The sequence below is a fragment of the Buteo buteo genome, chromosome 5 (assembly GCF_964188355.1).
Source record: "Buteo buteo chromosome 5, bButBut1.hap1.1, whole genome shotgun sequence".
Lineage (NCBI taxonomy): Eukaryota > Metazoa > Chordata > Aves > Accipitriformes > Accipitridae > Buteo > Buteo buteo.
This window is the reverse complement of record NC_134175.1, coordinates 48,760,437-48,788,368: the sequence shown is the minus strand read 5'-3', so window position 1 is coordinate 48,788,368 and position 27,932 is coordinate 48,760,437. Positions and strand designations below refer to the sequence as shown.

Genomic DNA, 27,932 nt, shown 5'->3' with positions numbered 1-27,932 from the left:
GCCATCTCTTAACATGTAGTTATACCAAGGAGACAGTTACTCTGTTTCCTGATCCAGAGTCTCTTGAGCTGCACAGCACTGCATGAGCAATGCTGCTTCCATCCTCTTCACCCTCCAAGCAGTGTCCTAGTACGAGTGTTTGAAACATCGAGATGTATTACCGTAATTGCAGCCGGTGGTTTTGCTGTTTTTCCACCAACTGGCAAGGCTAGGAATTACTGTGTTTTTTGAAGGGAAGAAAAGACACCATCCATTTTATATTCTTAGCATTCTTACACTGATGTAAAATACCCTGAGATTATTTTGAAGAACACTTTTAAATTCCTTTTCCCAAAGTGCACTTGATAAAGCTGCCAGAAGCGGCCGTCTGTTAAAGAAAGAGGGAAGAGGATTAAACATGATCATAGAATGGTTTGGGTTGGCAGGGACCTTAAAGATTGTCTAGTTGCAACCCCCCTGCCCTGGGCAGGGACACCTTCCACTAGACCAGGTTGCTCCAAGCCCCATCCAGCCTGGCCTTGAACACTGCCAGGGATGGGGCAGCCACAGCCTCTCTGGGCAACCTGTGCCAGTGCCTCACCACCCTCACAGCGGAGAACTTCTGCCTTACATCTGATCTAAATCTGCCCTCTTTCAGTTTAAAATTGTTACCCCTTGTCCTATCACTACATGCCCTTGGAAAAAGTCCCTCTCCAGCTTTCCTGTAGCCCCGCTTTAGGTACTGGAAGGCGGCTGTAAGGTCTCCCTGGAGCCTTCTCTTCTCCAGGCTGAACATCCCCAACTCTCTCAGCCTGTCTTCATAGGAGAGGTGCTTCAGCATCTTCGTGGCCCTCCTCTGGACTCGCTCCAACAGGTCCATGTCCTTCTTATATTGGGGGCCCCAGAGCTGAACGCAGTACTCCAGGTGGGGTTTTATGAGAGCAGAGCAGAGGGGGAGAATCACGTCCCTTGACCTGCTGGTCGCACTTCTTTGGGTGCAGCCCAGGATACGGTTGGCTTTCTGGGCTTCAAGCACACATTGCCGGGTCATGTTGAGCTTCTTGTCAACAAACACCCCCAAGTCCTTCTCCTCAGGGCTGCTCTCAATCTCAAAGATAAAATGCTACTCATCTTTATTTGCATTAGACATTTCAGAATTCAGTGGGAAAAGCATGTGCTGTTTCAAAGGCATCGCAACATGCCACTTTGTTTAGCTTATTTTTTTTTATTCAGTGACAGTGGTAGGAATTGTGAGCAGGGAGGCCTTGGGACATGCTGTCTTGTTCCACTGACATTGTTGGATGATTGAGACCTGTTACCTTTTAGAGTGATTTTGCAGACAAAATAGCTTACAAGTCTTCTATAAAATGGCTTTTTTGGACTGACGTTCATCTTCATTTGGAAGTCAAGCTGACTTCCAAAGGTTCATGCTAGTAAGGAAACAGAAAGTACATATGAATTTATCTTAATCACATGAATAAGTTAATTGCTTCTAATCGTAACCTTTCCGTTTTCACAAGGGGTGCACAAAATTTCTCTTGAAAACAATATATATTACTTCTTGGACCATATTTCAGTTTCCCCTCATATGCCGTTCCCAATCAAAGAAATCTAATTTAGGAAGCTCCCCCACTAGTATTTTAGTTAGACTATATATTTAAAATTGCAGGATGTTTGTGTCCTGAAGGAATCTTGTATTTTAAAAGCAAGAAGCGTCAAATCAAAATTAAATCTCAAAATCTTTAGACAGGAGCATATCAGACTAATCCTACTGAGATTTTAAACATTAATTAAGAGATTCATTCTTTTCACTTATTAAATTTAGAAGAGAAATGTATACTCTTATATATTTTTGGTCACAGATTTCCGTTTTCTGTCTGATAAGGTATGAATGCTGAAAGCCCTCTAGCAATCTAGGTTTATATGTAAGTAATGCAAGTACCATGGTTTAGCTGCTTCACAGATCTAAGTTTTTTTAATGAATGTTCTCTATTTTAGAAGAAAAGATCTTTTTTACACCTCACACTCTATTCGCAGTTAGCCTAATGCAATGAATAAGTGTGCTATAAATGGCAAATCAAAATATTAGTTTGGTTTTGTTACATGTTAGGTGCCTTCAAGTCCTGATGCAACTGAAATGGGAATCAAATTAAACCTTTCAGTTTTATATGACCTACCTGACACTGAGCACTTGACTATCCTAATCTTCTTTATTTATGTTCTTCTTTGAAAGTGAAACCTGTCCTGGAGGAATGCTGGGCACTGCTAGAGGTTTTGGATTCTTTAGTGAGCTTTGTGTCATGTGTGCATGGGATGCTTCATAGGATGAAGCGTCCTACCTTCATGTAACAAAAAAAAAGAGTAAAATACCCGAAGCCCAAGAAAAAAAACCAAAAAAAAACAAACCCAAAGCCCCACCCAGTGGCCCATTGCCCCCATCTCTTTTTTTGTTGCATGGTTCAGGGGTCCCTGCCAGCACCAGGAGGTCACACCTCTCTGATTCTTATTACTGTGGTCTTCAAATCCTAATATCTAGATAAGTTTTAATTATCTCTCACCTTTCTGTTGTTAATTTCCTCCTATATTTTACTGGAAAATACAGGAAAAATGTATTCTTTATGACATGTTTTAATACTTCTACATTTGCTAAGCACTTATTCAACATAGAGCATAGTGAGGATAGTTGTTTCTCTTCTTTGACTTCAAAAGGTATTTAGACCCCTTATCATTAGCTTAGGAATGCAGTTTTCTTGAAAGAGTGTATGTAGCATATGGCCATAATAAATAAAATGGTTTTTTTTCAACCTGGAAGCACACAAATTGTTTGAGACAGAGTACATTTATCTCCACATTGCCTTTTTATCCCTAGTACCAGTGTGCTACGTTTCTGTTAATCAAGGATGTAATTGGTGTCTGTCCATCGGTGCAAGGTGTGAAGCTGGAGGGGTCAGAGGAGGGAAGCAGGACGCTGGATGTCACGCCTTCCTGCTCGGTGGATGCGCGTTTTAGTGGTGCGTGCTCTGCTTGGGGAAGGGGAACACTCTAAATGGTGGATGGCTTCCTGATGTGTAGCACGGCAGTGGGAATTTTTAATTTTAAGTTTTCTAATTGGGACAAGTTTTTTAAGTTAGGAGTTTTATTTAATGGGCTGTGCTAAGACCTATCTGTATTTGTTAAAGAAATTGTAAATTCCCCCCAGAGCTCTCCTTTGCTTTCTCCTGCTGACTTCAAGAGATCAGATCTGCCAAAGCTGAGATTTTCCCACTTATAAGGGAGCTTTCAGCTACTGCCTGTGATTTTTGTCCTTCGTCCTGGAGTTAGTGCCTCGAAGAAGGTGAAAGCATATTGCACTTGAGCGCAGTGCATCCTAGGGTATATTTCCCTTGAGGACTGTTACAAGCTGTCAGAGTTTAGCACAGACTCGAGGCTCCAACACATGCAATCAAGGAGCTTTAAGTTGTTTCCTGTAAAATTTCCCCACCTTCAGTCTTTGTGTATCTAATCATATACTGTGTATATGTTATGATTCATCCTCTAATTGAGCTAAACCCTTCAGACCTCTAAATGTTCTTTGCAGTGTGTTAAAAGACTGTAAGACTTTGTCATGTGAAATTATGTTAGTTGTTTTTTATATCAGTCAGAACCCTCTCTAAGAAATAATCAGAAGAGACCCTCAAAAATCCCTGAACTTCCTCAAAAATGCCTGTAGTTAACACTTCAGGGATAAGGGGACACAGAGTGATTGCAGTTGGGATGGCTGCAAAGGGAGCAATCACAGCATCCTTATCCTCTCCCTACCATCCTGTACCACGCAGTTTCAGAGGCCGACTCCTGGGCTGTAGGAACAGTTTCTCTGATCTAATGCAGCCAGAAATATGTAACATTTATATGTAATTTCATAAATATCCAAAATTATCTATATAGCACAACAATGAATGTAAATACTGGTACCTATTACTCTTGATGTAACTCTTGATATGATAGGATATTCACAAAGCAATTGAAAATTTTATGACACTTTACTGTTTGCAAAGCTTAATTTTAGCATCTGTAATACCTGTATTTTGGGAAATAATCCTCTATGACCCATTGATTTCCTTTTAATTGCACTAGTCATTTGTTGATGATTTTAATACTCCTAAATGCTGCAATGCTAATGCACTAAAAATCTGCAAAATGGACTAATACATGGAGTGTTCCCCTTAGCTTTAAAATGGAAATGCCATATAGAACTTTCTTTGCCTTGTTGTAGATATAAAAATATGTATAAGAAATTTTCTGTGTATTTTTTAGGTCCCGAGGAAGCAGATTTCAAGTGCACCCCGAATTATGTTAGCTGCCTTGGTACAAACAAATGCATCCACTTGTCCCAGCTCTGCAATGGTGTTTATGACTGTTCTGATGGGTATGATGAAGGAGTACATTGCCGGGGTAAGTAAATTTGCTGAGACAAAAATGCTTTGACCTGAAGTCTTCTGCTGTATTTTATTTTTTAATTCAAAGAAAACCAGAACCTTGTTCTTGGGAATACATATAAAACAAATATGGATTGATAGAGGCGTATTTTAATGTATTTTTCAAGTTCATTTTAAAAATATTTTGTGTGAAGCAAATATAAGTAAAAAGCCCCTACAGGTTTTCAGACTTTTTCTGTAACAATTGCTAACCTTGTATGATGGAAATAGTTATACCAAAAGAAGGATGAGGAAGCCCTTTCTTAAGGAGCAAAGGTTGGGCAGCACACTGCCATAATATTTTTTTTCCTTATAACTTTTGTTTAAACAAAAAACCCCAAAGAAAAACAGTGAAAAATACATCAGATTTGCTATGAGCGTTATTCTGCTTTGAGGACTTGTTTGGGGGGGAGAGGGGGGAGATTTTATTCTAATAATCTACTGTTTAAGAGTGTAGTTACCAAATTCTGGCCATGAGAAATCTTAAGGAGAAATTGGTGAAGGTCAACTTTTTTAATACCTGAGCTGTACTACGCAGAAGACTTATTAAGGTCTGCCTTGGGGATAGTTATAAGGCTGCCATATTAAGCCCAAATGTTGGATACCATGAGTCATTAACATGTCAGTTATTCTCAGTCAGTAGACTTTACTGCTAGGCAAATGATTGTTGATGGTCCTCAGCATATCCCATGTTCAAAACCAGAAACTCAAGGACAGGTCCTGGGACTTCTGTTACAATCCATTGTGACAATCTACAGTAAAAGGTACAATTAATGGTACAGATCAGAAAGTTAAATTAGAATTTAAAAGTTCGTGTGGACAGATTTCCAGAATTGTTATAGTAAAATCTAAGCCCGCACCAAAAATAAGCCATATGAAAAAAAACCTAAAAAAAGCCATCTGGAATTAATCAGTGTAATACTGCCGACTTCACAAAACTACAAATAGTTATATTTATATAACCAGGTAAGGATACAGGCTGTCATAAAATATATGACAATTCTTATTCACAGTGATAGGAATCATTTCTTTTCTTGAAGGCTCTACTTTTGTATAGTCCTTGTTCAATGAGCATTACAGAAAATCAAAATTTGTGTCAGCATACTGTTTTTAGCACTGATCCCAGCATCCAAAAAACCCCAGAAGTTAAACTGGCCAAAGCAGTATTTGGCCTATATTGAATCTTTCTGAAGTTGGAGATGAGTTGTTTTTCAGAGAACATTGTTGATCCATTAAGCACTGTTTAAATGTATATTCCTCAATAATTCATGTATTTGTATAAATTACTCTTGATTAAATGGCAGAGGATTAAAAACTTCCAGTGCTGAATAATTATTGTATTATAACTCTTGCATTTTTATTGTATTTTAATTAATTAAATTAAGAGATTAATGGAATCAGAAAAAATAAATAGACTAAAAATAAAATCCTATGTTAGTGTAAATTAAATATGCTTGGTTTTCATATGTAGCACTTTGTATATGTAGCCTGTACTTTGGAATGTGATAGCACATAAAATACATAATCTTTATTCAAGCCCTTTTAATTTGCGCTCAAATACACCTTGTAAAGTTCATGTTGATTCCTACTCCTTTATTTATTATCATATATGAATATGAAAACTTCCAATGGAAAAATTAATGTCTGACCTAATAAATTACTATAGAATTTAGTAAAATATACTAAACAAATATTTCATCTAAACCACACAGAACACATAGATAATGAAGTTCTTTAATATTATATTTTATTAAGAATTTAAAGTTGTCTCCCAGTACCTCATCTAGTAAGTGGTTAATTCATTAATATTGATTTTTGTAGCAGTTGGGTATTTTGACTTGCTTATTAGAGGCAGTTCTTGAAATTATTAGTGGACACATTTCTATCAGCAACATGTTTCTATCAGCAAAGCCAAAGGATATAGAAAACAGTAACTTTACATTATGATCATGTAGTTTGATACTAATAACTGCCACTAATGTCTCATTGTGATACATTCCTATGTATTAGATATTTGGTATGAATGCAGTATAGTTGTAATTATTCTCTCTCTATATATCTTTATATCAGAACAATGCATGGGTAACCATTGAATCAAAAGCTGCAAAGTTGCTTCAGAAACCTAGCCAAATAGTTAGCTTTTTCTTGATATTAGTAACGCAAATGGCATTTCTCTTTAGATAACATTGTTCATATGACATTTTTGATTGATCAAGAGGATAGTAGCAGTTTTAAATAATTGATTGCAAACAACTCAGTTGGTCACAGAGCTGACTTTGTTAAAATAATCTATTGCTAGCGACACTGATAGTGCGGTGTAAATAAGTCACGGTCTATGCACCAGGAAAATAAGTTATGATATGAAGTATGGCATGGGTGACCATGGCAAAGACCATTTCAGTGTACAGGTCACAACTCCACAGGGGTTAAAGCTTATAATAATGCCTAAGAACTAACGGTGTATAAGCATTCAGTATCTGGAATTTCTTTCTCTAAATTTAACATTCTTATGTTAATTCATTATATTATGATCTTTGAGAGATATATTCAGGCCTGCACCTTTCCCTGGGCAAGTAAAAATATGATCATATCTGCAGTGTGAAATGGTAATATATGTGAAATTTCAAGGAAATAGTAGTAAATACAATGACATTCCTGTCTCATCATCTTTTATTTCAGGCACATATGCATTTTTTCTGGTGAATGTAATGCATAAATTCAGGAGAGGTTGTGGCAATATGAAATAAAAAATGTTCTATTATGTATGGTTGTTTCACATTATATGTTTCAATGTCCTTCAGAGGAGAAGGGGTGTGTGGTTCACTGAAACTGAAACTCACAGCGCATAATACTGATAAGATATCTGTATTTGGTCATTTTGGATTCCTTTCTATTTTTTGACTAATTAAAGAATGCTTTAGAGAGGCTGAATAAGCAAGGGATCAAAGTATATACTAAACTCTCCTAAAAAGCATAGGCTGGGGCTGTTTAGCTTTCTGAGATACACCAGATAATTTCACCACCGTGCAATCCTGCTGAATGGGGGAGTTGGTGCCCATCAGCTATTTGGAGGCTTGATAAGGCTCAGATAAAATTTACCAATGCCAAAACTAGACTCAAGCTTGAGTAGTTCTGGTAGAGGACTGATCTGGAGCTGCTCTTGACAATTAAGTTTCTTTCTTTAACACAGTTCTTCAGGTTTCTTTTGAAAGCCAGGTCTTTATTTCAGTTGGGTTTTCAGCCACTTTTAAAGCTCAGCCATGCGATGAGCTGAGAAGTCTTCTGCCACAGGGGAGTCACCAAATTATTGCAAGCTGAACTATTAGCTCTAAGTCGTTCATTCCCATGGTTCATCCCAGTCGCATATGAGGTTGCCGGGGGCATCGCTGATACAGGACTGGAACTGGGTCTGGCTGTGGTCAAAGTAGGCATCATATGGCTACAGCATGCTCCAGCCTCTATTTTGTGATCTTTTGAAGGTTAAAATACCTCTTTTTTTTTTTTCCTGAAGGCTTTAGGAACAGCTTAGACAAATATCCATTATGGATTAGACAGAGTAACCTGGCCTTGAGTAGGTAAAGGATTAGATATATCCTTAAGATAATTTCTAGAGAATTACAATCACTGTGAATCTTAGAAAGGATTTTTTATAGGGCTGCAGAGGTGATCTGTACAGTTTTATAAATTAGTACTATATATATATGGGGCAAAAAAAATGATTGGTCTGTCTGAGTTAGAGCTCTAGAAAAGGAGAACTTTTACAGAATACAGAAATATCCTTTTTCACTTAACTAACTTAAGGGCTATGTTATTATTAATAGGTGCAGGAATAGTAAGGCTAAAATTCTCAATATTGCAGTCAGAAAATACTAAAAGAGTACTGAAAAAAATGCTATCGCAAATACTTTGCATATCTTTGGCTTATGTGAAGTTGTCATAAAATGGGACATTTTTGGAACAATCATCAAGAAGTAAAACTGACATAAATTAAGAGACCCGGGTAAGGGCCCAGTGAAGGCACTAATTACACGCTGATGCTCTGACTTTAAGGTTGAAGTGTATTTTGCATTATACTGCTGCATCCATTGCATTTCTATGGACTGTGTTGTATTATGCAGTGGGAATAATGCTGCAAGTGCATCTATCCTACCTGACAAGACAAAATAGTAACAGCATTAATAGTCTGCATGTACACCTCTCCAATGGACACGTTCACCATAAAGTACATTGGGATCTCATCAAATAGTCTTCTGTCACAGCCTTGATGTGGGTTATGCTCTCTACTTTGGTTTGAGGATGGAAAAGCCAAGGCTTTGGGAAGGGAAAGCGGGAGTGCTGTAGGGATTCCCTGGAAGTCTACTTGCGCAAACCCTGATGTGCCAGGAGTTGAGCAGGTTTTTGAGGACGCTTTCTTCTAGTGACTGCTACTGATTAGATACCAATAGTATCTGGCCAGTATCCAGTAGGAGTCACTGGACCAGGGCTCGGCAGACCTCAGGACATTTTTCTTCCTGGCTCTGAATCACAGCAGCTCCCCACTGAAGATGGAGTTGCATGAAAAATGTGACTGTATCTTTTCCCATCCCAAATGCTGATTATTTTGATTGCTTATACCATCTTATAATGAAATTAATCATAATAGCAAGACTGCAACATCCATTAAAGCCCCTTGCTATTTGGAGAGTCACTATACGTAAGGTAATTGCCTGCATGTCTACCTGTCTGCCTACCTAGCGCTGTTGACACGGCAAGCCTGGGAATACCGGAGAATCTGCATTACCTTTGGAAGACTAAATATCTTATGAGAATAACTTCAAATTTTTGTTTGATATATTAACTAGATGTAACCCAACATATTTTAGTAGGTTAATTAAGATTAAGAAAATCTAGGAGAGATCACAGAGGTTAGTTGAGATACTTTCTTTTTTAATAAAAACTGAAATTTTGACTGAACATAAGAGATCTCATAGAATCCTTCCAAGTCTTATTTGGATCTTTGTTAACTGTGAACTGAACCATGATCTCTAGTCAATAAAATATACAAAGGCGAACTTTGGATCATTTAGTACTAAAAAACTGCAGAACACACATACAGAAGATTTGGCCAAATAATTGTTCTGTTTGTAGCAGCCTATAATCAAAGTATTATTTTTCTCTTTAGGTTTTTGAATGAATTGTTATCATAAGGTGAAGATAAATGCTGCTGTTACTGTATCATATTTTTCTTCTGGCACTTCTGCAGCTGGAACACTGGGAAATTTTAATTAGTGTTTACCAGAGGGGAAAGTACAAATTTCAGAATTTTATGGAAACTTCAGGCCTTTCAAGAATAAGGCAAAATTATAAAACTGAAAGTTATAGAGCTACATTTAGATCCTAGTCTTACTTTTTTTCTTTTTTTTTTCCTTTCTCATGAAGTCATGTAACAAGGTAACAAAGAAAACCTAAATTAGTCTAGAATTATAAATGTTCCCACCATTTTCTCATGAGACTGTTTCTAGAAGTAGTGCACACCTGCAAAAGAAATCCCTGTAAACTCATTTAGTTTATTCTGACAAGCTTTAAATCAGTCATCCTTTAAGACTGTGATGTACAAAGTGTCACATCAGGTTACTGAATCCTTGGACCCCCAGGAAGTCTCACAGTGCTCCTGATGTACCAGTGGGGCTGCTGAAACCATCAGGTAACATTCAAAATGATTCCCTCTGCAACCGCTCTGCCTTCTGCATCAAGCTTTTTCCTTGTGATTATAAGACAGAAAAGAGAAAAAAGTGTAGGCACTAAAATAAGACGGTCATAGGTATTTTTGCTTTGGAACAGAGCTGCTATTAAGTAACTACATTTGTCTGGGCGAGGGCTTATTTTGCTTTTTTTTGTTTTATTGCATCTCCTCATTTCACCATCCAAATATCCAATTTCTTGTATATTACTCTCTTTCACGTCTTTTTGCCTTAATAGAGCATGATGTGGCTCATTGAAATTAGCCAAGGTCATTTAGTCTATTCTGCTGTCAAGACAAAGAAGTCATGGGCTTGGTGATTTAATAACTTTCTACCACAGAATCCTATTGCAGCAAAGCAAATTAAAGGTGGCTGGAAAGGGGATAGAGCAGTAGGAGACATTTGAGTGATATGATTTCATCCCACTTTTTATGGGCTGTTGCTAAAGAGATTTTTAGGCCAGAATACACAAATGAACACAATTGTTAAGGTATCAGCATTGTCTATGTGGCAAATTAAGTGTAGAATTTAAATGTTTGACCATATATGATAATAATGTACAATAACAGATCATTATGTAGTACACAGTTTGTATAGAGTGTTGTGATGTTGTCCATTGAAGGAGTGATGTATGTTTTACCTGCTCGCAATCAGTATTTCCATTTCAAGTTGCAGTATTAATTTTCCTGGGAGAAAATGTTGGACACTGTTCCTTACTGGTAAAATCGAGTGTCGGTCAGTTATGGCCTCCCTGAATACAAATACGGATTAGTTTTCCTATTTAGCACACATGTTTTAAATACATATACTTTCTTCAAGGTCATGGAAACCATGTATACAATAGGAAATTCAGTGTTTAATGCTTGTACCACACAGTTGTTTTTAATTTTCTTTATGAGAGAGAGGAGCAAAGATTATAACTCCAGTATTTCAGTTTTTCCATGACCCTGTTGCCTAATAAAATGCACAAAGTGTAGTAGACATGTTAACGTGTCATATTTTAGACAAGATCATGGTAGTTAAGAGGACTGGTTAGTTGTGATGGTAGTTAACCGTCTTGGGCTACACAAACCTGATGAAAACAGCTACAGTCAATGTTGTAGGGGATGCGATGGAATGATCTGAGAAAGCTTTGTTCTCTTTTCCAGGGATTTAGGTTAAATGGTATTTATTGTTGCCTGCTGTTGTTGTGTGCTGTTACTGTTTGAGGCTGCCCTCTATTGAGAAAAGAAAACAAACATTTAAAGTCTTACTATAAGCACCCCCATTTCAGTTTTATTTGGCAATTTTTATTATCTTTCTGTTGATTAGCGTGTGTAGTTACCTGATTATTTTTCCCTCTTACAGCTAGTAAAGCTCTTTAAGGAATTACCTTACGTTATGAAATGTAAGATGTTTTTTATACAAATAAATTTCAAAGTACTTTTATGAAGATAAATACTGTGGGCATAATCTCTATATCAGGAGCTCCAGAAATATTCACATGGCAAAAAACCTGACGCTCATAAACTCACCCCGCAAGCAGGAATTGTAGCTGCTGCCTGGCTCCCGTTAGTTCACATCAGAGAGTATATCTTAACTGCATTTTTAATATATAGGCATTGGAGACGGCTTTTCAGTGAGGAGAAACTAGGACCTGACAGCAAATGCTTACGAAACACTAGTAACCTTGAGGCGTAGGGAGAACGATAGCACAAGGTTTATCTTCAGCTATTGTAACCAATATTTGGGGTGTGGGGCATAGCATAAATGTACTGAAATCTTATTTAGATAGAGTAATGCTTTTTTCAGTTTCTTTTTAAGCATTTTTTCTTTTTCAGAATATACAGGAACTTTTAAATTTAAACCTATAGAGTAAGAATTCAATTAATATTTCTTACATTAACTAATAGTAAAATTATATCTGATGAGGAAGAATGCATCTGAAACACCTGTCCATCAATAAAACAGGTGATTATTAAATTTCCATAGCCACTTATTCCAGTGACGTTATTTACCTATTCATTACTCATATCAACAGAGCTTTGTAATAATTGGGCAACCTGGTGTTTGAAGTGAGGAAGAAAATTAAGTGAAAGGCATGTGTGCTTAAAAATGTGGGTTTGGTCCTCCTAAAGCTATTCATAAAGTCGACCTAAATTTACAGAATGGTATTAAATTGAAGAAGGAAAAGAAGAAAGAAAAGAGCAAATTCTGAGGCTGGCATCACATAATTTGTCAGAAGTGCAGTTGTCAGTTTTCTGCCCCAGGAGTCCTCAGCCAAGCTAAATTATGAGACTTGGTTTCAAGTTCTTTCACTCCCTGCCTGAGGGGATTTGACTTCCCAGCTCCTTATCTTCCCAAGGTGAATAAACAAATGAGCAAACTACAAGATGTCCTGCATGGGGGATGCTTTTGCTCCTCATGGTGCTCTTCTCTGTGGAATAAACAGTTAAACATTTATTATAGCAAATATTCAAAGCTCCAGGAGTGTGCATTTGAATTCTCATTGCAAAGAGACCAATTCTGGTCTCTCACTTGTTCCTAGCTCAGCAATTAGTTGTGTATCGTTAAACAAAGTGGGTAAATTCTGGGAGCTGGGGTGGGTGTAGTCCTGCCTGGAATACATATGCCTCTACACAAAGTCCACCTGCCTGGTCATGTATATACAGCATACACTGTATTCTGCCTTTTCACACAGTACAATTAATAGCTGAAAAGAAGAGAACTCATAAATTTTTCTTCTAGACAAGGACTTTAATTTCTTACCGCATCCCACTTCTTGCATTTTGCAATTTTAAGCTCATGAAACTGTATAATCAAAAAGTCTAAGTCATTTTCAAATTGTGTAATATGGTTTAAAAATTAAAAGTTACCGTCATTTCTTAGACTATGATAAACAAGTCAAGATGTCACCAGCAATGTTAAGTGAGATTGATAACATTCAGTGGTGTGAAGAAGTTCGCTTTGACACTTTGAGAAATAACTCTTGGTCTTCCACTCAGAAGCAAGAACATGCACAGACCATATAAAAAACTGATTTTCAGAATTCATTATATCTTCTCTGGAAGATTTCAATCATCTTTTCTCCACAAAATTCTGTCAAGAAAGTGTAACTTAGTCTTTAACTCACAGGAGTAACGCCTATACTTTGAGTTGTCTGTGAAATGTACAGATTAAAATACTGCGAGATGAAATGGAAAGAGTTAAAAACTACGTGAGAAAGAAAAGAAGAAGTGGTACTGTGGGAAAGTACAAAAAGTAAATGGCAAGTAAAAAGAATCACTGGAAGCAATGAAGTAAGAACAAGAACTGGAAAATAGAGAGACCAGTCAATAACAAGGTTCAGTATAATCCTTCATGTGAGGCTAGTAAAGCAGACCTGTTTTAAGTCAGTACTCTCTGGAAATACGTTCGTCAAAGAGTAGGAACGTGTTCCCACTGCACTGACTCATAAAAGAAAACAGGTTTGCCAGGTGACTCTGTAATCTAAGAATATTTTCTCTCTTGTGAAAAGGGGTGTATTGAAAGCATCATTGCTATGCATGCAGTAGTATCAATCTATATGGTCATCATAATTTCTTTGTGGTAGTTAGTTCCTCTACCTGTTGTGTGTCTGGTTGTTGGTGCCGATCCTTTAGAACATCATTGATCTCACCACAGTTCTCCACACACCACTTTTCTTACCGGTATGCAAGACAGTACACAACATATGTTTTAAATGGTCAAAAGTTATGATTTGTCATCATGTTCTTACAGATTTTGAATTGAAGAAACTGCCTACTTCCATATTACATACTACAAACTTCCATTCCTTGAAATTTGGAGAGAGCCAAAATTCACCCCGAACTGTGAAGTTCAGAAAATTTTCAGATTATATAAAATGATACTGATGTATCCTTCAGTACTGTTCACAAAATAAATGTAATAGAACTGTAATGCATGTGAATCACATATAATCTATACTGTTAGCATATAGCAGAATAGACAGATTAATTATTTCTACTAATATTGTTTTTTAAACCCAACACAATATGGCAAGAAAATATAGACCTAATTTACAGTTCTTTGTGTAGATAATGTTCTCTCAAGTTAAGTTCATTAACAACTTCAAGTGTGAAGTCACTTGTTGCAAAAAAAATTAAAATAAGCAGTGTGCAAGAATAATTAAAAAAAATAATTAGTTAGGATTAGACCTGAATCCTACTGGAATTAATGGCAACATTTCCATGATTTTAGGCTTCTGGACTGGACCTATCCAAACCAAAAAATGCACTTAATTTCTTTGAATGACTTGTATTCAGGTGGTGTTTAAGCATTTACATATGTATAGGATTTGGTTTTGCTTTTAAGAAACTCTAGGAAAATGCTACATCTGGAGAAAGATGAGCCATATTTAAAGTTCAGGATGTGACCATGATCCACTCTCTGCAAAACGATAATGTTTTCTAGTGTGCAACTGGTGTTGAATAAGGCTACTATAGTTGTATTGGCTGTTCTCTGAATGTCTCTTTTTACCTGTGGGATATCGTGGTAGAACATGTCGTATGAAATCAAACTTTCTGAGACTATATTTAGCATCTCTCTAAAATAATTTGTGTCTGTCCAGTCATTCTAAAAATCCATTTACATGTAGCAAAGTATTAAAAATGGTGTTTGGAAGATAAGATATCTTATACGTGGGATGGATTAATGGAACAATGGACCATTGTCAGCCTTCCCATTTTCTTAAAGGAAGTGATGATCACTAAGATTAAAAAAGAGAAGGAATTAGCAGCAGACCAGATTTTGATTCAAAAAATAGGTTTATCCAATGCACAGTGACACTTTTCTGACCCCTTCATGATGCAGCTTGGTTTCTGCACTTGTGTGAGGTTCCGTAAGAGCTGATGTCACATTCCCAGAGCCAGATCAGCCAGATAGAAAATGTCTGTGTTTTAAAATAAAAGACTCATTTATAGTAATTTAAGCCCCAAACACATCTCTTTGCCCAGCTATAGAAGGTCATAATCCTCACTCATTAAGAACTATATATGGTCTTTTAAACAAATGCACTTTTTAATTACCAGCAGGCAATTCAGCACAATTTGTTGCTGTCTAAAGTACGTTTTATTTTCTAATGGTCTTGCATATTTGATAGCCTCTTTCAAAATTATGCATCAGATGTAGGACCTGCCATTTGTTTAATTGACTTTTTCCCTCTTTTAATGATATACATTTCCTAGAATTTTAGCAGAAGTGAATCCAGTTTCATATGGGAAAGGCAGCTCTTTGTATTGGTTACATAGACTTGTAACACAACTGAAGTGTGAGAGGGTCCCAGCCAAAGCCTGCTCAGCCCCTGTGGTGGGTTGACCCTGGCTGGACACCAGGTGCCCACCAGAGCTGCTCTTATCACTCCCCTCCTCAGCTGCACAAGGGAGAGAGAATATAACAAAAGGCTCGTGGGTTGAGATGAGGACAAGGAGAGATCACTCAACCAATTACCATCATGGGCAAAACAGACTTGACTTGGGGAAAATTAACTTCATTTATTGTCAACCAACCAGAGCAGGGTAATGAGAAATAAAATCAAATCTTAAAACACCTTCACCCTACCCCTCCTTTCTTCCTGGCCTTAACTTTCCTCCTGGATTCTCTCCCTCCTCCCCACCAGTGGTGCAGGGGGACGGGGAATGGGGGTTGGGGTCAGTTCATCACACGTTGTCTCTGCCGCTCCTTCCTCCTCAGGGGCAGGACTCCTCACACTGTTCCCCTGCTCCAGCGTGGGGTCCATCCCACGTGAGACAGTCCTTCACAAACTTCTCCAACATGAGTCCTTCCCACGGGCTGCAGTTGTTCATGAACTGCTCCAGCGTGGGTCCCTCCCACGGGCTGCAGTCCTTCAGGAACAGACTGCTCCAGCTCGGGCTTCCCACAGGGTCACAGCCTCCTTCAGGCATCCCCCTGCTCCAGTGTGGGGTCCTCCCCAGGCTGCAGGTGGAGATCTGCTCCACCGTGGACCTCCCTGGGCTGCAGGGGGACAGCCTGCCTCACCATGGTCTTCCCCACGGGCTGCAGGGGAATCTCTGCTCCGGCACCTGGAGCACCTCCTAACCCTCCTTCTTCATTGACCCTGGGGTCTTCAGGGTTGTTTCTCTCACATATTCTCACTCCTCTCTTCGGCTGCACTAGCACAGTTTTCTTTTTCCCTCCTTAAATCTGTTCTCCCAGGGACACTACCACCAGCACTGATGGGCTCAGCCTGGGCCAGCAGCGGATCTCTCTTGGAGCTGGCTGGCATTGGCTCTATCATCGGACATAGGGGAAGTTTCTAGCAGCTTCTCACAGAAGCCGCCCCTGTAGTCCCCCCCACTACCAAAACCTTGCCGTGCAGGCCCAATACACCCCCGGGGGATCTTTTTGGAATAGGAGCATTGGAGCTGTGACCTACGTACTTTTGTCACAGGGGATATATAAGAGAGAAAATGCCCTCTGCTGAAGGACAGGAGCAGTTATGTGCTCTGCCCCCTTTTTCTGGACATCTGGAACACACCCTGCCTATTCAGAAACTATTCCCTGCAGGGTTTGGTTTTTTTTTTCTTCTGCTTTTAGGGTAAAGCTCTAGTACTTGAAGGAACAATCTCAATCTGTTTATTAATTTTAAACTCGATAAGAAGGTACCACCATGGCACGCTGCCTCGGTGTTGTTCTAAGATGATTTCAGCAGCTGTTCCAAAATAATAGCTTGTGCCCTGGACTGGTTGTGTCATCATTTTCATAATCATTTGTTTAGTGGCATTCTTTGTTATTGACTCTTATAATTTATTTATTAAAACCCAACATCGTCATTTAATGAGCATTCAGATCTTGATTTACTTGCTAAACAAAATTCTTGAACAAAAACAATGGGAAGTCATATTTTATGTTCTATTTTAAAATATTTATGGTAGAACAGTTCCATCTGGGATCAAGGCGTTATTGTAGAAAGTGACATAGACTTACAGATTAAAAAGAAAATAGTTCACAATTCTGAAGTAGCAAAACATTTAGTTGTCTTTTAGCAAATTTCAGCTTTTTTACTTCATTGAAAGGCAATGAATTGATAGAAGAATGGCATGAAACATTTATGTGCAGGTAGTTTTTAAGTTTCTACAACAGAGCCACAAATATAGTTTTAAATTGCCAAATGATGGCATGCAGTGGCATCAAGGGGATAAAACAGGATGTGAGTAAGTTCTGTTCTGCAAATTGTTACATAAAATGTGCAGAGTTACATAAAACCAAAACTGTTCAGACATCCCGAGTATTTGCATTTAAGGTACATTGTAATGAAAAGTACTTTTGCAATGTGCAACTGTTTTTCTGCCATGCACTGACACTCATAACTTATGCTAAAAAATAATCAGAGAATTACTCACAAATTTAAGTGGACACAGTGTGGGGCCCATACTTCTGCGTTCTGGTAAACTTGAACGTTATATGATGCATGAAAAGGTAAAGTGCTATACTAGCCCTTCAGGAAAACCTAGGCTTGCTTCCTGCCTTTCCCAGGCGAGCTGGATGTTTTGATTTTCAGAGAAGAGAAGAAAACACAAACCCAAACCAAATCTCATGTTGGTCCTAATGTCTGGTATTAGAGGAAAGGATAAAACACAGTCATCTTCAAACTGTAATTTCCCCCTCTTAAGCTTAATGGAAAAATGTTTTAAATAGCAACATACCTTTCAGTGACATGATGTGGATTACTGTTCAGATGAAGTAAAATGGGGACCATGGATGCTTTGTCTCCTACTGAAAAGGTGACTGGGTTTTTACATGTGTTCTATTTGGGTTTACAAAGGAGGACTAGATGAAAGAAAAAAATGCCCTTACATGATCCCCACAGAAAATCAGGCTTTCTGCTATTTGAAAACTTTTTGTTTTGAAGTCCACCAGTATGTGCCAGGTTTCTTGATATTGCCTTGAAAATGTTGTTAAGATATGAATCATTCCAGTGCTAAAAGTATTAAATTTGCAGGATGTAAGAGCTAACAACCATTTCCTGTTAAAAGCAGAAAGTTGCTATCTCATGATTTACATACCTTAAGAAGTCCATACATTACATTTAATAAAAAAATGTTCTGCCAATCCAGGAAATTTTTCCCTCCTGATGCCAAAGGGGTCTACAGGTGGGAGGAGGCATTTACAAAATGCCTCCGGTTTTCTAAGACTCATCACAAAGTCAGAAAGAGCCCTTCTGCATACCTAAGGATATACATAATACATATGATACATACCTAAGGATGTACATGATACATATGCAAGTTCCCAGCACGCAGCAGGAGGGAGAAGCTGGGTCTAGTGTAAATTCACACAGAGCTGCCCAGCGACTGGGCTGGGTTGGACGTCAGCTCTATAGACGTCCGTGTCCACCCTGACATACAGCGTAGTGCTTTCGAAGTATTTAGCCCTCCAGTACTTGCATAAGGAAAGCCAGTCTGTTGATCTTAATAAGGCCGCTGTCAGTGTTCACCAAAGGATTCAGGAAGCTCTTTTCAATGTATGGACTGTAAATGAAAGCAGAAATTGCTGTTTGCTTGCGTTAGCATGAGTTACAATCGTCTTCCAAGTAAAAAGTAATGTGAATGAAATACAATTCTTGTTAACGGGTACATCTGCAGGCCTTTGCTTCTGACTTCAGCTGTGAAAGTGCTCTCACATCTTTCTTTTTCCCCTAATGAAGGCACAGCTGTGCATTTATGGACTTGACAAAGAGTGTGATTAGGAGTTCTAGACTTCCAAAATAATTCCTCTGCCTTCAAAAAAGACTTGTTATTAGCAACTAATTCTTGGTGAGTTTTATTATTGTCTCATGTTGCGGGCTTTTTTGATGGTAGAAGCATGGAAAAGCTGTAGCAGTTTAATAAATCTTTGCATCTTCCAGAAGAGATACGGTGTTTCAATTTGATTGTGAGGTCTGGATGAACAAGTCACAGACTGTAAAATCTGAAAACACTTAGTTCAAATAGAAATTACTGGGGGGTTCTTTGGTTTAAGTTTTTGGTTTGGTTTGGGTTTTGGTTTTTTTCATTTCTTGTTCATTGCCACAAGTTTTACTGCTTTTGGCTTGCCATTACTGCCTCCTGTGGGACACATTTTTGGGACTAGCTGGATGATTGCTGCAAGTGAGAAATCTAAACAAGAGAACAAGAGCAGCTTTTAACTCTGCTCGTTCTCTCCCAGCTTGGACACATACCAGCTGGAGTTTTCTCATAGTCATACCCTATTCCTGAACATGGGAAAAGGTGAGGAGGCAGCCACAGACCTACTAACTTTCCCTTACCAGCTCTCATCCTTGGTCGTGGTGTTTGCCCAATGGAGAGGTGGACTCTACTCATCCATCCCATGCTGATTATGTGCAGTGAAGTTACTGTGCTACAGTCTTCTTTAGCTGTAATACATATTCTGTCCTGAATTTCTGTTCAAGAGCTTGCCGCCTTGCGTGAAAGGATTATTAATGTAGACGAGGAGTCTATTTGGGCTATGTAAAATATGTCAGAGATTTCCAAGGAGCTGACAATGCTGATGTTCAGCACTCTGAGTTCTGCTGGCAAGTAGCTTGGAAATGTTGACTGTAGTGCTAAGCATACATCAAGAATGTATTTCATGCTTTAGGTGTAACAGAAAGACTGTTTTCTATTCTAAACTGACCTGTGCTATAGAAAATGTAGGTTTAATTTTAAAAAGCTACTAATCATTACCTCTCACTCTGGGAAGTCCTGTCATACCTGAAAGTGTGACCATAACTAAAGCTTGCATATTTGTAATTCCAGCATTTGGGAAGCTATAATCAGAACAAACTTCAGCATTAGTAGTAAGTTGATAATTAGGGTTGTATAGATTCTACTGGAGTTAAACCATATGTATTTCTAAAGAACTGATCATTTATGGAGTTAGTGCGAGTAGATGCTGGGATTCAGCTGTCAGTCTGAGGCAAAGTCTGAGTGCTTACTTAGTTTTTACTTAGATTTTTCTCAGGTGAGCTACCAGTAAGCAAGACTCGTACATAGGTAGTTTTGGCACAAGAAGTGGTTTTCTTGAGCATAGCCAATACAGACATTTTTTATTTGCAGCATTTTACTGCTAACTTTGTGGAGGAATGTACTTGCATCTGAATGTTAAAGATGATATTGGGGGGTGGGGGGGGATGTGTGTGGGAAAACAATAACATAATTGATTTTGTTCTTTCTTAATAGACATTAGCCAACAACTTGGGGAATTTTTAATAAAAACTGGTCTAAGTGGGTTTAAATTTTGCTGTTTGCAGAAGACTAAAATATTTGTAAATTAAAAAGTAAAAGGTGAATTTTTAAAACAATTTTATATTAGCTTTTTAGTAGAACATCACAGAAACTCTGCCCTTTTAAACATGAAGAATGTAGGCTTTGGATTTTTTTTTTCCCATGCTGATGCATTTTAAGAAGAGAGTTGCAGAAACCCCCAATAAATACATGCTGTACATAGAGATGTTTACTTAAGAGAAAGGTCAGACAATATATTATAGAATTGGAATCTAGAATTTTTGGAAAAATAAATTTTATTCATTGTGATAAAGCTTTAAAATAATCACTGGAAATTAAGATGTCACAAAATATGAGGTATTTTAAGAACTTAAAGATTCCCTGCATTTGGATCAGAGGTGCCTTGTCTCTGTGATATTATCATAGTAATTCTTCTCTTCTGTGCTACTTGCAAAGCACAGTTTAATTGATGTACTTGGGAACACATAACAGTTGATCAAGTACATTCTGGCTGTGGAGGGTGTGAAGGTGATGCTGAGATGGAGACCTGTGGGTCCAGGCAGGAAAACGCCCAAGGGAGAAGGAGAGCACTGTGCTACCTGAAATCACGGAGTTCAAACGGAATCTTCTTCCCAGGGCATCATTATTTTTCCTGGGGTGTCTTCCCCTCGCTTGCTTTGAACGAGCTGATGCTGATATATGAGTATGACTGGTAGGAACCTTTGAAAGCACATCGAATGTTACCTGGAATAAATAGCCATGCCATTGTAAAGAAGCTTACTAATTCTTTTTACCTCAATCCATATATGCTATTTTTAAAGAGATATGTGTCACCAGCTCTAAAATTTCTCTAGTCTCCTCAGAGAGTTATCTAAAGATGGGTGTTTTCAGGGAACAAAGAGATACATAAACCAAAACATTGCGGGATAAAGCTTTTATTACTGTTTTGAAGTTAATTAGAATTCATAATATTCATTCATATTTCTTGTCAAAAAGGTTTTAAAAAATAAAGTTTGTGTTAAAAATTGTGTACTTGATATCTGTAAGAAAATCAAGAGATGTATTGATGTTCTGGAAAGACATGAAAAGGTCTAATTAGTCTGTATGAAATGGAGTACTTGGCACATTAGGCAATTGCCTTTCATACTGGCCATCATATTTGCTGTCATTCATTATTTCCCTTCCTATTTCCCTGCTTAGCTGGTTTGTCAAGGATTGGAAGTTTTCTGTCACAGAGAAAACTCTGACTTGATAGAGGCAATCTGGTCTGTGGCTTGAACTCCTGAGTACTACGGTAATAATTATGACCTTATAATACTTCTAACTAGTCACTCCAGGGACAATTATCACACGCATAAGTATGCATATAAGGGAAAAACAGTTGGTTATTACATGGAGTCTGGATCGGTGAGCCTGTAGGGTACTATAATATAAAATACAAACCTCATGACTGCTAGATTCAGAACACTAAACAGGCTCTTCTAGTGAAAAAATATACTAACAAGAGTAGAGAAAATGTTGCTGTGCCTCAATGAAAAAACAAGAGAGTTGCTATGAAATTTGATTGATGTGTAAACTAAAAGAAAGTTTGAGGGGGAAAACAGCTCAGACTCCACAAAATTGCTAACAGTGCTTAGCATTTAAGTAAGAAGAATCACAAGTTGAGGAAGAGATTTGAAAGGAATAGTTTAAATGTTTGCTTTTTCTCCTTCCTTTAACAGTTCTTGTAATAAGAATCAATGGCTATTTGCCTTTTAAGTTCCTGTAATCTCTTCATGGAATGAAAATTTCAGAATATGTTTCCTTGGTGCAGTCAAATGCTTTGTGGATTTATATTGATGAAGATCTGTAGCCTATTTGCAGCAGTGATATGTGCTCCTTTTAATCCATCCATCTTTCAACAGTGACAAAAGGTGGCTGTTCTCTTTTTAGTCATAAAGTTAACTGCAAAAAGGAGATGTCAGTAAGTAAAAGAAAGTGATTTTCACTTTTTAATATCACCAGAAACCCATTTTTTACTGATACATGCCAAAAAAGGTTGCAATCCTTTTGCATGGCTTTAAAGCAGTGATAGCTTTACTTTGAGCACATTAAATCTGCACTGGTGACTTAAAGAAGGCAGCAATTACCACATGGCTGTTGTTACTCACAGAGAGAAAATGATGAACTTTGTAAGTACAAGAATTAGGCATTTTAATAATTGACAGGAATATTTAAATCTATTAATCATTTTGCTGTTGTTTGACTAATGTTCTATTGTTGGGCTTGATTTGCCGATGCATTCATTTGTTGCATGTTATTTTGTCACGGAATTATAATTTCATTATTCTCTGACCTTCTTTGTCCTTTGCTGACGCAACTGCAATGTAAGGGGGTGGTTGAAACCACTTGGGTAAAATAAAAACCAATCCAAACTTTTGTTTTGCAATGAAACTGCATAAATCTTAGTTAGGTTCAGCTGATTTTCTACCATGATTGCAGGCATTACTGCTGGCAAAGGACCAAAGACAGTGAGACAGTCCAACCTGGAGAGCTACCCCGGTAGGCCAGGAGCATGGTAAACCAGATATCTCCAAAATGTCTGATGGTCTGTCATAAAATCTCATAAACTGCAGTTTGGGGACTGCTGAAATTGTATTTTGAATTGGTTTAAAACAAATAAGCCAGGTATGTTGTATATATGTGTATTTTTATATTTCTGGTATTGCTTCAGTAGTTATTTACAGCAAAATGAACTGGCTTTTGTTTAACTGCAAAATATCTGCAGCACCCTTCCTCTTCTTATTTGGTGCTGTAGATAGAAAGTAAAAGACTACTTTCATTTTAGAGTATTCCATGCACTGAAAAACTAATATAGTAGAGTAGTTATTCTTGGGGGGAGGGGACCATTTTTATGCCCTAGTTTCCAGTACATAGGGAAAAGCTGATGTAACATTTTGTAAACAAGAATTTGGTGCGCTCCAAAATGTTTGAATTCTAATCTTCTCCAGAGTTCAAGGTTACTCTGGTGCATTGGTATAATTTTCACCCACTCTTCGTATTTTACAATAGCTTGGGGCCAGAAATACTAGAAAGCCTGCCTCAGAGGACTTCATGTTAAGTTGCAAATTAAATTTCCTAAGCATTCATATAGTAGCATGTGTAGCTGAAGCAGATCAAACTAATCAATCTTTCTACCCGTAACTAATATTATGATAATGATAATTAATAAGATAATGGATATAACATTTGTGTGATAAACTTTTCTTCGGGATAATGGGACTGTGTAGAAAAAAGAAATAACAAAACCTTTCACTTCCGAGGGATTTTGTATCATTTAAATTGGAATCACATGAGAGATTAGGAGACGAGAGAGACTGTCCTTCCCTGCTCTGATAGCCTCCAAGATAACACATTTTTATGATTACAGAATTCACCTGTTCACCAAGGTTAATAGCTGTTTGAAACAGTGGCTTCTCTTTGGTTTGTATCCTGTACTGCAGCAGGCATGTTAATAAATGGTTCTGTCTAATAGCTCTATCTGGGCTTAAAGGCTTAAACAGAAGAGTCCATCCCCAACTGAAACGGCGACTTTGTGCCTTTCTTACATTGTGTGCTAGTGTTCTCAGTAACGATCAGGGCACTGACTCCAAGCCTTAAAAATCTCCTGCGGCTCCTCACCTTAGATTTGGATTCAGCTCTAAGCCTGTCATGGAGGATGATTATTATTGTTGCTAGTTAACTGCCTTCTCCATCTGTGCATCAATTGAGGGGATATCCTCCCAAACGAAAACAAATCTGGCGGCTGCCTGGAAATTTCAAGCAGCTGTGTCCTATATAGGTATGGTTTTATGTGTGCTACTGCTGAGAGATCTGCAAAATACACCACCACTGAGACTATTGCCTTGCTCAGGGTGGATTGGGAATGTGATCTGTTAAAGAGAAAATTAACAGCACAATGAAAGAAGAATGTTTGCTTTTAACAGCTCTTCTTTTATCTTCTTTTCAGAGCTTGTTTGTGCTTTATCTCCTTCATGTTATGGCAGAAGTTATGAATGTTGATGAGCCAATGCAGTTCCTTAAGTACTTAGTCTAAGAACCATTTACCTATTCATACAGTGGAAGCTTGAGTTAGATTCAGTCCATTTTACACAATTTATTTCCTAAAAGCTGTCTACAGAGTGTTCTGTGTAGCACAGAGGGCAATTTGGCTTCTACAGGATCATGCGTGTTCAGTTTTAGCCTACTTGCATTGATGTCCTTTGCTGTAGAAAGGGCACCAAGATGCATGTGTTCCTAAATGGCAATGGGCTACAGGTGAAAACGCAGTACGCTGGGTATGTGAGTAAAAACAAAGAACGGTCATGCCAAAGGTCTCATGAATAACCAAGTGACGGGCCGGGCACTGCTCCTGCTGCCTCGCAAGTACTCTGGATGTGTCAAAACCAGAACTAGACCTCCGTGTCTCCAGTTAGGAAAGCACCTGGTTCCTGCGGTATTTTATTCCAAAATCCAGGTGTGCTGCCTTCATTATCTTGACTGTATTTGTTCTGTGAGGTCTATATAGACTTAACTTTAATTAGATGCTGTATTTTGTTTTATCCTGAGTTACCACCATGAGAAGGACTAGGGCTGCTGTAACAAATTCCCTGCTTTCCATCTTAGACATGGACGCATTTCAGGTTGAGGACGACTCTTAGATAACTTGCAATTACTTTGTGATCCTTTTGCATGGAAGATGATTACTGTTCAGCACTGACCTGAATATTTTTCTTATGTATTAATACAAGTGCTAGGCACTTTGAACCAAGATAGAGGAATAAAAGCATAACCTCCCGCGCCAAAGAGCTGTGTTATGAAGTGGTTATAAGAAATAGTTATGAAATCCTAACGTCCTGCCCATACTTCTCATTTTTGGGAGGCTGATACATTGCTCCTGTGCCCAGCTGTAGGATTTGGGTGGCATGGAAGCTGCTGTTCTCCTCCTGGCAGCCCTTGGCACGCACACATAGGAGGGGGGAAGGCTCAGCATGCAGGTCTCTGAGGTTGCTGCACCTTCCCTTCAGCGGCTTCTCAACAACAGTGTCTGTTTGGTCCTCATGATTTTTCCCCAAACACATTTAAATCTTCTGCATGGAAATGAAATCGAAAAGAAATTACTTTCATTATGTTGGTTTTATTTGTTTTCTGACTTAGTCTAATGCACAGGATTATTCTCGCCAAAATAAATTACACATTAGAAGCAGTACAACAAAGGTGTGTACTGTTTCAATGGAAATAAGTTGATATCGGCAAAAGGGCGTAAATATGAGAGAAGTCCAACTGTGCATGTTAAGAAGACAATAAATGAAAGTAGGCCGCTTTTACACAATTTTTAAACAAAATTGTTATTCATTACTGCACTGTCTGTGCTTTCATCCCCTCTTCTGCGTTCTCCACCTCCTCCTTGGTATTGACTTCTGGTAGAATAATATTCTACGGAAGAGGGGTTTGTAATTTGTGATTACAATTCACATGCTTCCCTGAAGAACACTGCACCATGCTAGAGTTATGCCGCCCTGGCCTGGAGGTGGAAGCAGACTTTCTTGATCTTGCACCCCAGTGAGCTGAGTAATGAAGGTAGTGGAGAGCAGCCAAGGCATCAAAAGCAGCCACCATCCACTCTGCTGTCAGATTTCCTGATTTTTTTATTCCTTTTTTAATGCAATACTCAGAAGTAATCAAATGTATTGTTGTAAATATCAGCATGTTATTGCTGTGGATAAGTTGTACTGAAAAATCTATATTTCATGGAGTCTAAATTGTGCTGAACATCCAGAGGTATTCACTAGCTACTTCTACTGCTCCTGCTGGTTTTTTATATACTTCAGGGAAGTCATTTATGATGCTTGAGTCACCAAAATTTAAGGTGACATGACAACCCGTAAAAGCATTCCAGTCTCCAGCAACATTTACGTGCCATAAGAAAAGCAGTTAAACAACTGAGAATCTTGATGTTGATTTTGTCAATCTTCCTTACTGTCTACTTTCAAAAGGGGATTCGCAATTCAATATTTCACACAGACTAACCCCTCTTTGCCCCTGAATGACCAACATAATTGTGCAGTTCGCTCTGGCGCAGTGAAACCAGCAGGCAGCCGCCGTCTGTCCTGCGCAGGAGTGTTACCCTTGTGAGTGACCCCTCTAGCACAAAGGCAAGAACAAATGGGGAATGTGCTGCTCTAATATTCCATACTGCACAAAATTAGAATCTATTTTAATGATGTTCCATTTTTCTTGTGTCCACCCTAACACTTATTCATATCAGAGGTACTTTTTTTAAGGACAAGCTGCAGGGTCTTTTCTGTTACAAATTCTAACAGTTTTTTCTAGAAAGCTGGAAATCTAGAAGGAAAATGAAAACTGTTTCACCACTGATTTTCTTCCTACATGGGAAGAATTGTGGTATGCTACTCATGCTAAGGGAAACTCATGGGAGCAAGGGCACATCATAAAGTATGCTGTCAAGAGAACTCATTGGAGTATGCCTGTCTTCTTGAAGAGAGAACTATTCTGTTACTAGGGTATACACATGCTGGTTCATTTTCAAAAAGAAGAGGTTTTTCCAGTCCATGTTCTCTAGTCTCAAACTGGCATCGATTCTAGGTGTTCCTTTCATGCTTCCAGGCAGTGTCTACTGGGTGCTAACTGCTCCAGACAATTCTGATTTGAAGTTTCTTGGCCATCCTGCCAAGCCATGGTGAATAATACCTTCCTTCACGGTGAAAAATACCTTGTAATACATGGTGGTTTAAGTTCTCCAGTTTGTTACAAAGCAGATTCGTGTACTTAAATCACAAGTAAATGCCAGTCTCCGCTCCCAGCCGTCGTTTGATCTATGCTTTCTTGTTATGTTCAGAAGTGACTTGCTTTAACCAGGTGCGTTGTGCATGTGTGGAAGTACATATGACAACCTATTAGTGGAGCTGGTTTTAAGTGGAGGTTGCAGTCATATCACCTACGTAATTACTGCTTCTGTATTCTGTCATCCACACAAGTACTTCACCTTTCCTTGTTGGTAGTAGTGGTACTCTTTGCTACGTGTCTTAAAAACAGTATGTCCTCTCAGTGTGTTCAAGCTAGCGTTGAAATTGCATGGAGTTGTCAAGTTTTCTAGAGAATGTCCCAACTTAAATGTCTGCAAACCTATTTTGTTTACTTTCTCCTCTTTTAATTGGATTATCCTTTTCTCTTACCACATTTCAAGTTGTCCTGTCTCTTTCCTGATAAGCTCCTATTGTTTCATAGCTCAGAAACTTCCATACTGTAACCCACTGAAGGTTAATGTATATACATCTCTCTCCATTTAATCCTCTTCGGATCTTCCTTCTTCTTAGGTCATTCCCAGTAGTCTCTCATTAACTACCACTGAAACAGCAGAAATCTTCCTATAATTGCTCTTTCACTTCAGGGCGATTCTAAGTCTTTTGCCTTTGTCTGCTCTGCTCCATTCTCTAAAACTGGCCCGATGATTATAAGCAGATTTCCAGTTGACATGAGACTTGCTGAGCGCTGGTGTA

At 38.3% G+C, this 27,932-nt stretch overlaps 1 protein-coding gene across 1 annotated transcript in view; it reads left to right on the top strand.

Moving 5' to 3' along the window:
- Positions 1-27,932, top strand: part of LRP1B (LDL receptor related protein 1B) — a 576,780-nt gene that overhangs the window by 111,089 nt on the left and 437,759 nt on the right. Inside the window, exon 3 of the mRNA XM_075027025.1 lies at positions 4,273-4,410. Within this exon, the coding sequence (XP_074883126.1) occupies positions 4,273-4,410 (138 nt within the window). The remainder of the gene's footprint in view (positions 1-4,272; positions 4,411-27,932) is intronic.